This window comes from Osmia lignaria, chromosome 15, assembly GCF_051020975.1.
Source record: "Osmia lignaria lignaria isolate PbOS001 chromosome 15, iyOsmLign1, whole genome shotgun sequence".
Classification (NCBI taxonomy): domain Eukaryota; kingdom Metazoa; phylum Arthropoda; class Insecta; order Hymenoptera; family Megachilidae; genus Osmia; species Osmia lignaria.
In genome coordinates this window covers 11,291,128-11,307,031 of record NC_135046.1, presented here as the reverse complement: position 1 = coordinate 11,307,031, position 15,904 = coordinate 11,291,128, and the positions used below count along the sequence as shown (strand labels likewise).

Here is a 15,904-nt window from a genome sequence, read left to right as displayed (position 1 = left end):
CTCTCGTTGAAAACTTCGTCCTCGTCCTTCAAATGGCATATTGATTTATTCAGTGCAATACTTATTCATACTGAATAATATGTTGATTTTAAAAGAAACGATCAAATTGCGGTTGCGAAACTTTTCTAAATTATTAAAATTAAAAGTTATTCAATTATTTCATTTTATTTGGAATAAATTTCAATTTTTCAACTAAATTTATCTACGAAGAAGGCATTTGAGCCACAAAAATCTAACTCGACTCCTGATAAAACGATTTAAAAAGAAGAATGCAACTGTTCAAAGTCTAGAGAATTCTGTCCGGATCGATGTTCGAATTCTGTTTGCAGAGTCGTCTAACGAGACTAATCATTTCGCCGAGCCGTTTTATTGACAAGCGTTGATTAACTCTCTTCTCGTTGTCCGATGGACGAGAGAAGAGCTTAAATTCTCGAGGACTATCATCGTGCTCGACGTCTCGACGAAATTACAGTGATATTTTCCTGCGACACACTGCGCGGCTGCTTGTGCTCGTTAACGCGCGCAATTAAGGCGAACGATACCTCGCCCCCTAATTAGAACCTCGAAATACTAACGAACCCTATATTATTTATATCCATCTAACGACGATTACCACAGGGGAAAACGCGCACGCGTTTATTTCATGTTGACACAGCAGCATCTGTCTTGGGTTTTATTTATATTCTTCAAGTAGGAACGTTCCACCTTGAGGGATTCGAACTTGGACGATTTTTTCTAGGGACTTTTTCACGCGTTCGGAACTACGACGCTATAGGGAATAAATGGAACGAAACTAGTGAGAATACACAGGGGGCGCCACCCGACGATGCGGTGCATGATTATGCATCGGTATCGTAGAATACCACCGACTATGGGTAATATCAGCGAGGTTAGAAAACTACAATATCAACCGGTTCGATAACTGGCACAGTAGAAACAACCGCGCCTAGTCAGACACGCCTAACCGAACTCATTAACAGCCAGTAAGGCGAATTATAATAAATAAGAATTTTCAAATCTAAACTTTCAGTTACGTTACTATTATGATAATGATACTAACGTTACTTAGGCTGTTTTTTAATCTGGCATCCTTTTATTAATTTTTACCAATAGCATATGGTCACCATGTCCAATGTAGCTTCATCTGGGTGATCTTATGGATACCGGTACAGCCTACATGGCTAAGGACATCAACTACAATAAGTTTCCATCTAATGTAAAATCATTTAGATTTACTATGCACTCAATTCTCCTAGAAATTTTAAAAGATTATAATGGAAACAGCAACGTGTATGCCATTGGATCAACGACGAAGAAAGAGGGTTCTGAAAAACATAGTCCACGAATCAACGCGATTTTCACGGTTGGTATCGTTCATCGAACACGTATACAGGAGACGTTCCAACTGGCAAGCAGTTGAATTCGCTGTTGGCCAGAGACCAACAATGTCAATGGCATTTCCGTGCAGCCAGCGCTGCGTTCGCAGAGAATTTTCTCCCGTAGACAGGGGGAACGGGGTGGGCAGCAATTAACGGATAGACGTGCCGTTTCTTAAACAGGTAATTGCCACGCGTGCACCGGCTTATTGCCGTCGCATGGTTCTCGCTGACGCGTCCGTTTTACTCTTACAGCGACGAATTTTCCCTTACACACTGTCGACAGGGAATTTCGCACATTCCGTATTTGCGTCCGGTCTCGAACCCTTCAGTTACGGAGAAATTTAACCCTTCACCCTTCGTTGCATGATTTTCTTAATTTCAATTAAAAATATATATGTATATATACATATTTTTGAACACCCACAATTTATAATTATCAAATTTTTAATAAACTTTTGAAAATTTATTTAAGATATAATTTTGTAATATTGTAAATTTGCAACCTTCTGTTTTTTATCATTTTAATGCAACGAAGAGATTATCTTGATATATGCAATGATTAATCAGAAAGGAGTGACTGTAATCACCCACAGTATCCAATTTCCATTTTCCGGAGGGTGAAGTCACCCTTAGTAACAAAAGAACCCTTTGGAAAATGAAAATTATTATTTCACAAATTACAATCAGAACCTCGATAAAATATAAATATCTCCCAAAGGGGGTTGGTCCACGGATAATGATGCCACCGTTTTCTCAAAGGATTTTATAATTTTGTTTACTAATAATGAACATTAAATAAAGACTCACCTCCAGGTGAGATTTCGATGCGGCCACTGTTGTCCGTGGATCGTGTAACGTTTGTGCCTCACCCTTGTGTACCTGGGATCCGGTTTATCCGGAAGTCCGCATCGCGGAAGTTTCATTAACTTTGTCGTCGCTTCGTCGATTTCGCCGGTCACAGGAATGCCACCAAATCTCTGTTGGAAATAAGAAAAGAATTAAAACCTACATAAAATCATTCTAAAAAATGTCGTCTATATAAATGCTGTAATTTCAAAAAGATATAAGTAGAATTTAATGGAAGAAAGTATTTAACGCAATAGCACGCGAGGAAGGATTTTAAAGCGGTGCAATTTTGGCAACTCCCCTTGAAACAGTGATTACCGTTGCTTTTGTGCGTTAAAGAAGAGAGAAGAGTTTTCACGGCTGAGATTGCGGTTAGTATTCCAGAAAAGCTTGTACGGAGTCGCATTTTCGTGCAACCCCGGTGCGAAGCCTTAGAACTCGCAGAAAAAGTTTTCTTCCCGTAGTCAAACAGAACGTCCTATAACCGAGGGTCGTTTTTCCGACTTCTTCGAGAAAAGAACGAGCCACTCGAACTTTTCGAAGGGGGTTCTTTGAAGCGAGGAACTCGTTATTTTTATTCGAGGCAAGTAGACGGCCAACTTCTCAATTCGCTGCATACATAATTTTCTATCTACCACTTTTCGCTCGTCTCCCCGTCGAAAGTTCGCCAAATCGGATATACAGTTATAAAATTTCTCTTAAACGCACGGTTTCGTTGCAATTCTTTTGTTATTTCCTACTAATAAGAATAGGGAAATTTGAATGCAAACGATACCACTCTTTTGTTTTAACTTCGCTTTTTAGTATAAGGCCATCCGCACACGGAGATACTAAGCAGAAACGTAATTGGTTGGTGACTGAAATCACAAACTAATTACTTACTGGTTAGAGAATTTGATTTCGCACACGCAGCTACTCGATAGTAACAAAAGTTGTTTCAGTTAAGTGTAAAGTTACCGTACGAAGAAGTAAATATGGTAGTGAAAAAGGGAACAGAAAAGAGGATATTAGGTTCATCCTGTATAGGGTTATCCAAATTGAATGTCACATCTTCAAATTGAAATAAAACGTAAAGTATTTGATTTTCACCGGTTTGATAATTTTAGTGTTAAATAAAAATTTGGCTCACCTGTAAAGTTCTAATGGCGTCCCTCAGCTGATCGTCCGTCCTAAGATTTCCGGTCTCCAGGTCCGACTGGGGTAAGTACCCAAATTTCATGAGGTAATTTTGCTGAAACACGAAGCAACGAAACATAAAAATTATTAACTGTTATTCTATTGTTTCAAACTCTTGAAATCGACAAAATTTATCCACGTAATCGCAGAGTAGCAAAAACAGGCACTGCCTGGATCGAGCGAGGAAGCAAAAGAAGGAAAGAACGAAACGTTCTGCGCTTCGATCCACTTTTAAAATGAAATATGATTGGAACGTCTATTCGAGCCGGTTGTTTCTTACGCGCGTTTCTTTTTGACAAGTAAAACATCGAATTCTACAAATTCTTTTACACGCGTCGAAATTTGAAATTCTCGATCAATGGAAAAGTGTTTGGAAAAATTCCCAGTGAGCCGATAAGAATTTGGAGCCTAATTAATTGAAATTAGAGCCATCTTACTAATCCTCGGTAAAAATTTAAGTCCCACTCCGTCTTTGATTTCGATCAAAGGAAAAACTCGGATCGCTTCGACGCGCAAAAATTGGGATTATAAAAGTGACAAGGCCTTCCGTCAAAGGTCTCGAAATCTTCCAAAGGAAGAAGTCTTCTGAAAAGAAGCCACGTTGAATCACGGTTATGACCGTTTAGATTCATCCGCATCCGCGACAAAGCTTCCCGCTCGGCTGAACGATCAAAGCTGATTCCAAAAGAAGGGAAAACCTCGGGACGGAGATGCTGTAAGATACGTAGAAACCGTTTCCCAGGTGACATTAACCAGACTCTTCTTTCTCTTTCTTCTCCCCCTTATCTTAATCATTACCTTCTCCGCGTGAAAATCGAAAAGGTGATACACCCGTTGTTAGTGGATAGCGTGAATTCTACCGACACGACAGATCAAAGACGTCTCCTCCTTTCTTTCTCTCGGTTTTCACCGGAAAAACTTTGACTTTAGATTGAAACGTGCCTTCGAGCAAACGACGCTTCAGTGTTTCCTTATTCTTTTCATGATTATCAACAATTCTTAGCTACGTTACTTTTATTTTGATACCCGTTTAAAAATGATAAATATTATATTATTATATATTTATTTATGTTTCATTTTAGTTAATCCTCGAGTGGCGGACCATGGAGAGAGCCCCAGTTTTAATTTAATTTTGTATTTCACAATGTTTCCTAAGTTTAGGTCCCAGATTCCGTTGTTCAAGGGTTAAATAGCGTGAAATTATTCCTTGGCTGGTGATAAAAAATAAGTATAAAATACTTAATCAGAAGCGAGCTACAATTAAAATGGACAACGATGAAAAATCCGCCAGGTGGTGAATTGGAGGAGCAACGTTTAAGATGCGCGTCGTATCGGTTGAAGCAATTACCCGACAGCAGGAAGGTAACAGAAGTAAAACGTAGGAAAGAAGAAACGCCAACGACACTCGAGAACAATCGCATCGTTCGTCTTCGTCCGTTTTCTGTCAGAGCAACGTTCGCTCGGCGAGTTATCTTTGCGCGTTTATAGCCAGCCACTGTCGCGACAAGGAACAGAAAATCCTGGAAAACAATGAAAATGGAAACGGTAGGAGAAACAAGACCCGAGATTATTTGAAGTTTAATTCACCGATTCAACGAAGAGAAAAGAATTCGCCTTAATAATCGAGAATTAAAAATAAATTTCACATTGAATCGCGCTTGAACACGATGCTGATCCGTGAAAAAAAACAGAAAGAAAGGAGAAAATCGTGGATCGAACGATACAAGTACCGAGAAGAGACATTTAACTGGAAACACAATTGAACACGTTCATCGCAGTCGTATCGGTAAGCTGAAGTTTCACGAATTAAAGTCTTTTAACGAGGGTCACTCCGATCGACTGGACACTTGACCTCGTTGACCCGATTTCCGGTCCGCCCGCGTCCTTGCCGACTCTTTCGTTCGCTTTGTCAGTAGATAAGACACGGAAAGAGAAGACGCAACTTTCTTTCGACAGTTCGAACCCCTTCAGGGTTATCCCTCTCTTCCTTTTCATTTCCCTCCGAACAATTATTTACACCGACATAGGTAAATATTTCAAAATGATAATAACGGGGCAAAATTGAATTTAAAATCAATTTGGAAATTTTCGATAATTTAATATTAACCTCGAAGAAGACCATACCTGCGAATGATGAATTTTCGTCTGTTTTGTGCATTTCTCTACGGTAGACTCTGATAAAGATTACAAGGTATAAGAGTCTGTATGATTAAAGGGCAAGGTAATTATAGGGGACTAAACTCGAGTTAATTGAAGAGCAGGCGACAGCTAACTGGAAGACATCTCGTCGATCTAGACGTATGTACCCAGAATCCCGAGTATCTACAGGGTGTCCCATGAGGGATGATTGCTGAGGTCATTCTAAACAACTTTTTCCTTTGCCAAAATGTTGGTTAAGGCTTCGTTTTCGAGTTATTAACGAAAAACACTGGCCAATCAGAGCTGACCGAACTACGAAAGTGTTGGGTATAATCTGCGTTCAAACCGTGATCGGTGTAATAGGATTCGTTGTTCATGAGCAACTAATAATTCAATTCTATTACAGTGGTACCTCGGTATACGACCTTAATCCGTTCCTGATGTTTGGACCTATACCAAACCAACTCTTCCCATAAGAAGTAATGTAAAAATGTAAAAAAAAACTCCAATTGATATTGTATCTACATTAATGAGGTTAGGTTAGATTAGGGTTATTGATTCTCGGACACCCTGTATACATATTCCACCTCTTTGACCAGCTTGGCCTTTCACCTCTGCTCATTTGCTTTAACCCACTAACCTTAACGTCCTTCCCTTCTCCTGTTATCTAAAGGAAAACCGCGCTAGGATGCATGATAAATGCATCCAAGTTAAATGGTAATTAACTGGGGAAACTGGTCCCATTACGGAGGACACCTATGCCAAAGGAAGGAGGATCGATTACACGGGCAAGGTGCAATAAGTTTACCGAGCAAACAAACTCCTCGCCGAGCATCGTATTCGTGTCGTTAAACTTTCCTCTAACGAAGGATAATGCACATTTTACTCGCGTCGTTTAACCCTCGTGACACGAGCGTTGTTCAAAGAGGAACTCAATGTTTCACCCACCCGTCGCCACTATTTCTCTTTCTTGGTAAACGAAAAGTTCCCGAGCAATTTGTAAGGTCGCCAAAACGATCGCCCCGTAAAATTAAAACTGGTATTTTTAAATTTTTCGCCTTGAATACTATTAATAATTTTATGTACCCCAAAGTGAAGTCCAGTCGAAATAAGTTTAAGAGGTTAGGCCGCTAGAATTTTTAAAAAATCGAAATTTTTGTTTTGCTTAGAAGGTACTTTAATGTCTTAAAAATAATATGGCAAAAGATTATGAGTGAGAAAAATCTCTAACAATAAGTTAAAAATTGGAAGATCTGCTGGTCCGGCCGTCCAGCCCTACAAAAAAGAGGCGTCATCGAAGAAATGCTGCAGTGCCCATATTTTCACTTGAATCACTATACAAAAATTAATTTTTAAAGTTTATTAGTTGTAAAATAAAGGCATGCTTACAGAATTTGGATTTATTCCATCATTGTTTTGTTTGAAATTCCCAAAGTATGCCTATTTTTTCTTGCTCTAGAGTGACTCCTAACTCCTTAAAGCACGTCCGAGGAGGATTCCCCGTAAACTTTCGAATCGAATTTTCTTTTTCTTCCCAGTCGTATAATTCCCGTCGGTTCGACGTTATTCCGGGCACGTTTCGTTTTCCGCTGGCCATTCTACGGTACCCGAAACACCTTGCGTAACCGGAAACCGACCGGTAGAATTGACGGCGGATATCGGCAGCCATGACCGCAATGCAAATTCCAACGATTCGCTCGTCCTTTGATTTATTTTTATCATTGCCTAATGCGATTCGTCTACGAAAATATAGAAAACACGCGGTGATTTTATTCGGCGCCGTTCGATGATGGTGGAACATAATGGCACAACGAGACCGCAGGTTCAATTCGGAAGCAGTTATCGGCTGGACAGGATCGAGCGACACGTTTCGGGGACGCGAAACGTGACTGTAACAGACAACTAATTAACAGTCTGGAGAACGGAGAGGCAATGGCCAGGTCGACACGCGTTAACCAGATAGTTGCTACTCGACGAAATTGTCCGAACGATTGCCTGTCTAATGACTCGCCTAGCGGTCGGATTAAAATCGATACGCATTCGGGGAACATCGATCGATTCTGTTAGATAAGACGAAACGTTGGAAGGATATAGTTCCTTTCTGCGAAAATCGCAAAACCATAAATAGATATATCATTTCGACGTAGTTTTTCATCCCATTTACGAATATCATAATTATTTTCGTCGGAAACGAACGGTCCTCGAGATATTGATTTTCTATTTTTTTTTTTCGAAAAATTTATACATTGAAGCCTATGGGAGACGCCAACTTAAAATTTTTGCCTAATAGAACTGCAATAACCCTTTGACTACAGCGGACTTTGGGACGTACCAGCTGTAGGTACCATACGAGAGGAATTCAGTCGCACCCTACACCGAGAACGGCGAAATTTTTCGTTAGGCGTTCATTTTTGAGAAAGTAGATTGAAATAAGTAGATCGAAACACTGAATTCCATTAAGCGCCTTTAGGCGCCAACAGTAGTCAAAGGGGTAAATAGAACCAATAAAGAAAATATTTTTTACGTTTTAATATTATATCCTAAACTACATCTAGATCGATATTCTTTCAAATAAAACAAGTTTTGATTAATGAAACGCATTACTTTGTCTTTTACAATATTTTAAAGCTTAAGTGCGTACTCCTATACCATCTTACCATACTCGATATCGGTAAGTTACAATAGTTTCGATAAGAAACGAAACTGTAGCTGACCTTGTTATTACACTCGAACCTGAGGTTTAATAAAATTTTATTAGAACATATTTTCTAAATAAAAAATTGCATGTGTAAAAAATGATATTTTATCCGTTTCATTTTTATAATCATAAAATTTTTGTTTGAAGACTGATTTAAATTATTAAATAAATAATTCAGCTGCAGGGATGAGACTATTATATTGCAATCCCCAGCTGTTTTCAGACGCGTCTCCATTGAAACCATTTGGCATAGCAAAGATATGAAACGTTAATAAAGAGAGGAGGAAGGCGAGAATCCAGCGAAAGAAAGTTGGAAAATTACACTGGCTCGGCAAGCATATTTATGCTGCTTGAACGACAGGGTGTGGCCATGCTCGGCGCACCCTTGTCTCCAGGATATCCTCCCGCGACAACTCTCCTGTCCTTTCACTCGCCTCTATCTCTCCCCGCATCTCTAATGTCTGTCTTGATCCCTCTTCCCTCAGTCTCTTCGAATTATGGTTATTGTCCAGGGCTGAGCCGAATTTGCCCAGGCTAGCCGCTTCCTAAGCGAATATTATACATCGTGTCGCGGCTATTACACAACCCTCCTCCAAATTTCAATTTAACGAGAAAGCTTTGAAATTATTTCGAAAAATTAATCGCACATCAACGAGTAACCCATTAACGTTGAAAAGAATTGAAGAAGACACGGTAGATTCCGAGGATTCTCCTTAAATCTTTGCTAGGACGTTGGATTCGATGGGAAGTTTAAACAAATAAGCGAGCAGGCGAGGAAATAAACGATGGAAAAACGCTCCCCTGTCGGTTCTACCTTTCATAAACGTATTTCACCGCGACACCGAATCGTAAATCTTTTCGAACAAATTTCAACCGCTCCCCCTAGCAGCTCGTTCCTTCGTTCGTTTTTTCGTTCGAGAAGCGGAGCCGTACTTTTTTCCCTACTTCGGCAATTTTTCTAGGTATTGTTTCGTCGCGTCGTTGGACGATAAATTAATGTTAGCTACCGTTCTGTCCACCAACCAATCGATACTTATCTTCCGTCGAGCCGGCGGAAATTTCTCATTTCATTCCGGAAACGTAGCTGCCGGACATTACCAAGCCCGTACCGTTCGCCAGAAATGAATGGACGACCATAAATCTTGCATCGTGGTTTCGTTACGATCCGACTACCGACCAACACTGCAACACGCGAATTCAAATCGCCACGCGTTCGCTCAATTTCCAGCCGCACAAAATACGGGGGGGTTGTTCGTTTTAGGGAGATCGATTGATTTCAACAGTTCTACGACTGACTCTTTTAACAATCTCTGTAGAATCATTTCAACTTGCAAAGTGTGAAAAAATCAATTTTTCATTTTGTTAACCCCCTTGATCTGCTGAAATCATTCCATAGAGATCCTTAACTCTTTGACTGCTGAATCAAATCTATAACACATCACTTTTCTTTTTATTCTGTGATAACATATGATGTGTAATTAGTAATATGCGTTGATAACTTTTATTTGATTATAAGTAGGATCTATGTTTCATTGGATATGCGTCCATAGCAGTCAAAGGATTAAAATTTTTTAATAAAGAACTTGTCTTTTAAAAAGAAGGTTAATTGTAAATTTACAAGTAACAAACAAAAATTGTCACTTGCATCTTTTTAGTTTTAAGTACCTAAATTATAATTTGCACAATCAAGTATGTATAATATTTCATATATTATATCTTCTTTATTCGTTTCAAAATTCAAACAATGAATAATTAGTTCTACTCGACGTTCCGCGTAGCAGGATTAAACAGTCCACTAAACAATCCTAGTAACCAGAGGGAAAATAATCGTAGTCAAAGAGCGACATGCAAAGTTGCGTGTAGGCAATCAGACATTGCGTCCAGACAATCGAAAATCAATTCGTCTGCCACGAAAAGTAATTCCCGGAATGAGTCAGCCGAGTTTTGTCCACCTTCAACCCTCCATCACCGAACGCGTTTACATTCGAAATCAACCACTCGTGAAGGGTAGAATCATTCAGTGTTGCGTGTATTCCAATCAATTTCCCGGTTCGATTGGAATAAAATAAATAAACTCTATCGAAATATGTTCTAAGGTCTGATTAAACGACAACGGAATCAGTTGCCGCACAAAAACTCCGTCAACTCCGAAGAATGACAACCTTGGAAGCTCTTCTTATCGATAAGTTACGACACCAGAAGGGGTTAAAGGTCGAGGATCTCATCGGTAGTGATCAAGAAACACGTCTTTGTCCGCTCGATAATCGCGTTACGAAGCGTGTAACGATTCGATGAATTCGCTAACAAAGAAGAGCAAAGCTCCTTCTCGACCCAGATTCAGTTTCTACGCAAACACCGGCCACGGTACGCGAGTTACGAGACGGCAAACAATCGCGAAGACGTTCTACGATCCTCGCAAACAATCGGGAACGAGGCAACGTCTGCCGTACGAGATGGTACGGGTTTACGTGACGAGTCTACCATCCTCCGACTCGTGTCGTATCTCCACGGAATCGATGTAAACTTTCTTACAAAAGATTAATCGTCCGCGACTTAATGCTTCCTTTCACACCACGTAACTCGTCCACGTGTCCCGAAAGACACATTTATGCTCATTGTAAACGCCTTGACACTTTGATCAAGAAAAATTGATAAAATGAAAATGATTTCGTTCTATGTCTGATCCTGAATAAATTCACCCGATAGTTTCATCGAAATTTTTATTTAAATAAAGGGAGGAAAAATTAATTTCCTAAATAAACACCGAATAGGGTGTCCGACAACCCTCGCCGGTCGCGACGCATCGCACGATTAAAAATGAATACATTCAATGTTTTGCTCGTCTATTTCAGTTGAACGAGTTAACTCGTCCTGTTGTAGTAGAAGAAGGGATTCATTGAAGCCCTGGATGGAAGCAGACCGAACGAAGCGTTCCTTTGGACTCGTCCAGGACTCGTAGACCGTGCTAGTCGTCAACCCCGTCGGAGGAAGAATCTAATTTTATAACGACCTATATTTAGCCGAAACTTATTCCAGCAGAGACGTGCACCGGGTCACCGGACTTCTGTTTCATCCAGTCCGAACAGGACAGCCAGACCATGTTCTGCCTTCGAGACTAGAACCTCGTCGAATCTAATGATGGATAATTTTCTTGCTAATTTTATTCGGTAAAGGAAATATTATCAATGGGGCGCGTTAAGTTTGTGATAATAAATAAATCTTTCAGCGTTCATTGCTGAGCGCAATCGTCGATTTTTAAACTCTCGGATGGCGGACCATGGAGAGAGCCCCAATTTTCAATTGATTTTGTATTTCAGATTATTTCCATTGGATTTTACTAATATGATATAATTATATTTTACGATTCGTGGATATATAGAATAATGCTTGAAGAAAATTTATGCCAATGACAAACATACTTACACCCTCTACAGGGTCAAATACCCCCACTCGTGCTGGAATATCGGTCAATGTAAAATTACGCATCAATCGCGGATACCTTTGGAACTTTATATAGGAAGAAGCATTCAAAATTACCACACTGATTCACATCGGTATTATTAGCTCTATGAAGAAACGTGTCGGATAAAAGCATGCACTTTCAAATAAGACGTTAAATTAATGGAGGGAATTTTTCGTGAAAATAAACATTTTCTCAGGAGGAGAAAATCTAAATTTGATTTGAGAAATTCCTTGCATTTTTTCGTCGTTTTAATTTGTAAAATTTCTTCGAAATGTGAATCGTCAGCCTGCCAGCTTTCAGCCATCAGACAACACAATTAAACTCGTCTTCCTGGGTCAAACGTGTTCTTGCCGAGACGATTACTGCCGTCAATAAGACCTGGACCTTTTAATTCATCGTTCGGTCGAACTCGGTGACTAATTGTTACTTCTTGATCGAGTCACCGGCCGTTGTATTGGAACTTGACCTCTCCGACCAGTCATCATCTTTTCTACGTCTATAATCTATTCCAATCATCATTTCTAATATTCATGCAAATTATTTTTCTCCATTTGTACGAGGAAATTTCTTTTCGGTATCTCTATTGCCAATTGAGTAATTTGTAATTAACTCTTGGCTGCATTAATTTGCAGATATACTATGAAAATTTTCAATATTGTACAATTTCTTTTAACACATTATCCATTGGCCATAAATAAATGAAATACGCACTACCACCTTGTAATTAACAATTACTAAAGATTAAACGGTGTAACCTTTCTTTCCAATTTCCTCTTAATTGAAGTGCATCTAACTTTCATTGTTTCAACTGATTGTGAGTTGTATGTAAATTTGTAATAATCAAAAGGTTATTAATCTTTTTTTTTTTTTTCAATATCCAATACTCTCAAAAAGCCTATTAATAGATTTATATTAATAGAAGAATATTTTTTACTATTTAAAACTGTACTTCTAATTGTTTTATCTTATCTTTGAGAAAGAAGAAAACTGAGAAGAGACGAGAAAGTGGACGCGATGCAAAGTGTCGCTTGAACGAGTCCGCGCAACACTCTAAATGAATTTCTCGGTACTGAAAGATTGAACGTCGCGAATTCACCAACGGATTGACAAACGCATTCCGCGAACACCTTCGTAGAGACGTACGTAGAAACAGGAATGGAAGAAACAAATGGGAAATCGGGCGAAGCGAACGCGTGGAGAAAAATGTTTCATCACAGGCACAGAGAGCCTTCGAGTTAAACAAGGAAAACTGATGATTCACGTGGAATTGAATTCATTCTAGGAAAGGAAAGCTTCCTATTTTGGACCGTATCCTTGCGGAAAGAATCGTGGGAAAATACTCCGAGAACCGACACGATTTACAGCGACCAAATCTCATTTAACTTCGGTATTTCATTTAAGTTTTTGATACAAAAACTGACTCATATCCTCGTAGGGACAGACGGATAATTGTTTAGGAGATATTAACAATTCAAATTAGTTACTCCTTACATTCCAAAGTATAACAGACTATCATACGTAAATGGCTAGCTCCATAATTAGAAACATGACTGCAAATCGAAAGATGCGCGAGTTCAAATCCCGGTTCCTTAATTTTTTTTTTTTTAAGTACTTTCTTCTTTTTCTTATATCTAATTTATTATTCAAGCTATACTATAATTATTACATCAATATATATCGAGACAAGGAAAATTAAAATTCAATTTCAGATTATTTTTCATTTTCTTTTACATTACTGCGATGTTTCTCGATCGAGAAACATCGCAGTAACAAAGAGATTAATTAAATTAGTTTCCCGATCATCGCGAAACGTAGTAAGTTATAAATAAATCAGTGTTTATGGTGATAAAGATCGTGCAGTTTGAGGAGGAACGGTTCGTATGTAGCAGTATGTGGACGATCAGGCTTCCGTCCGTAAGCAACGCGTCTAGACGGTAATAAACAGAGGGCACGTCGTCGTTCATTTTGTTTAGTCCACTTTGTGCTTGGCCAGCGCTTGGGAAAACTTCCCAGAGAATGGATTAAAAACAAAATGAACTTGAATTAGCGGTTTTTAAATCAACAGCGTTAACTGCGACGTATCGTGGCTAATTGACGCTAGAAATTCGATTGCATCGAATTAATTAAAAATTCGGTCAATGCCTCAACATAGTGGTATCGAAGATTCAAATAATCAATGGTTTAAACATTCCTTTCGTTCGATTGTTGTTAATAGAACCCCGAAGAATTATCGTTTTAACGTTTTACCTGTTGTTTGAGGTGAGCGAGAAGCGATTTCAACGGCGAATAATTACAGTAAATTAGCAATCATGCTGCTTCTAATGAAACAAAGTTCTCTGGTAATTACACTCGACCCTGAACGCTTGATATAATTTCCTCCAACGGGTGTAATTCGCATAGTTTGCACGACACTTTCGCTCTTCCAACTTGTGCAAACGTAGATGGGAAACGAAGCGTTCTTTAAATCTCTCCGCGGACAGATAGGAGATTGGTAATTAACATTTCTTAGCGGTTGAATCATCCAGGATAATCCCCCTTGCCATTATCACATTTTTCATTTTTGAAAATTATTTCTCACCCTAATATTAATATTTCGTTTCTTATACTACTATTCTATATCGTATTTTGATCTACGCCAAAATGTCCTTACATTATTTTACCAGCTTTTCCGTGTTTTCATCGGAAAACGATCGATGGGGTCGCGGAATGCGAGGCTTATCCCCGATTCCTGGGGCGTTTCTCTACCTTGGACAACCAAGGGGATCGTGGTTAAGATCAAGATAGGATCGCGCGTGACTCGATGACGAACAGAGTCCGAGTCAAAGAACGAAAGAATAGCCCTGGATCTCTTCTACGTCCATGCGAGTACGAGTATATTCGATCCGTGCGAAACGAGCCGGCTCTGGCATAATTAGTAACACATGTGGTGAGCGTCGAACGAACCCCACCCATCGATACACGCTGCCTGACAACCAGAGAAAACTTTCACGCCAAGAAATGCGAGAAAACCCGACGAAACGATTCCAACATCGATCCTGTAGCTATTGTAATCGCTGGTGGGATTAAGCGATTTTGCTAAATCCTGCGAAATATGCAAACAACGCTTTTCCAAACCGTTCCACGATGGTACAAAATTCGCAAAAAATTCTTTTCCTATTTAATCCTTGATTTTTTTTTTAATTTTATCAAATGGAAATTATCGAATACGATAAGCAGGTTATTCTAAATTTAAAAAAAAAAAAATAAAAATAGATATAAATTTGAATGCTGATTATAATCTTTGGTGTGTTTATAATTAGTCTTTCGATTTCCACTAAATTTGTTTAATTAATTAATCATCCTACGTGTTCTTCTTAAATAAGCAGTAGACCTCCATAAGATACGAAAATTCGAAGAATTGTTGAATTTATGAAGGGCTCTGCGATTGAAAACGTTTTCAGTGTAAACGAAAGGGAATCTGGAAATTTACATAACAACGAGGCTGCGCGTAACGTTACGTATCTAAAATTTTATAAGTGCTTCTGCCGGAAGTGGGCTAACTAGAAACTAGCATGATATCGTGGCCACTGGGATGCTTCCGTTCTACCATTTTATTCTTTGAACGCTATCTCGAAACGATAACGCTGTATTAGGGGATCTTATAATCGAGGTTATTCCAACTGTTTTTTCCTCGTAAACAATTTAAAACTGCTAAGTATATAAAAGGAATAGTTAATTTTAAAGCTTTCCATTTGTTAATTTAAATTATTAGTATAGTAACAATATTTAAAAAAAATTCTTTTAGATCGTCGAAACAACGTTTGTTCTCACGGATCGTTAGTTATCGAATCGTTTTTTCCCCGTTCGACCAGTCCAGAAAACGTATTTTCTGGCAACGAATTTAACGTTCGGAAATACCCTGTACCCGTTGGCCATGGTGCAAGCAAATTTCTATGGAAATCAGCGTGCAAGCTCGCGATGCAAAACTGGTAGCTCGTCACCGCGGAACCGAGCGCAGAACGGTTTCCAACTTTCCCGTAGACGGGCTTTTCCGTTCGGCTTGAAAAATTCTGTCCCAACGTTTTATGGAAATTTCCACGATCCCCTCATTGATTTCCTTCCTTCGAACGAGACTCGAGGATGTTTCGGTTTCAGCTTCCGTTCGATTAAGATTTCACCGATTAGAATGAAATGTTCCTAACGAACCTTGAATATTTTCAACTG

General features: G+C 39.1%; 1 protein-coding gene across 3 annotated transcripts in view; it reads right to left on the bottom strand.

Annotated features, from left to right (window-relative positions):
- The window catches only part of LOC117608294 (Matrix metalloproteinase 2), a 95,398-nt gene that overhangs the window by 68,477 nt on the left and 11,017 nt on the right, over positions 1-15,904 (bottom strand). For all 3 annotated transcript variants that reach the window (XM_034333182.2, XM_034333181.2, XM_076692463.1), the window contains 2 exons: positions 3,355-3,456; positions 2,187-2,356 (listed from right to left, as the gene is read on the bottom strand). In XM_034333182.2, the coding sequence (XP_034189073.2) occupies positions 2,187-2,356; positions 3,355-3,456 (272 nt within the window). The remainder of the gene's footprint in view (positions 1-2,186; positions 2,357-3,354; positions 3,457-15,904) is intronic.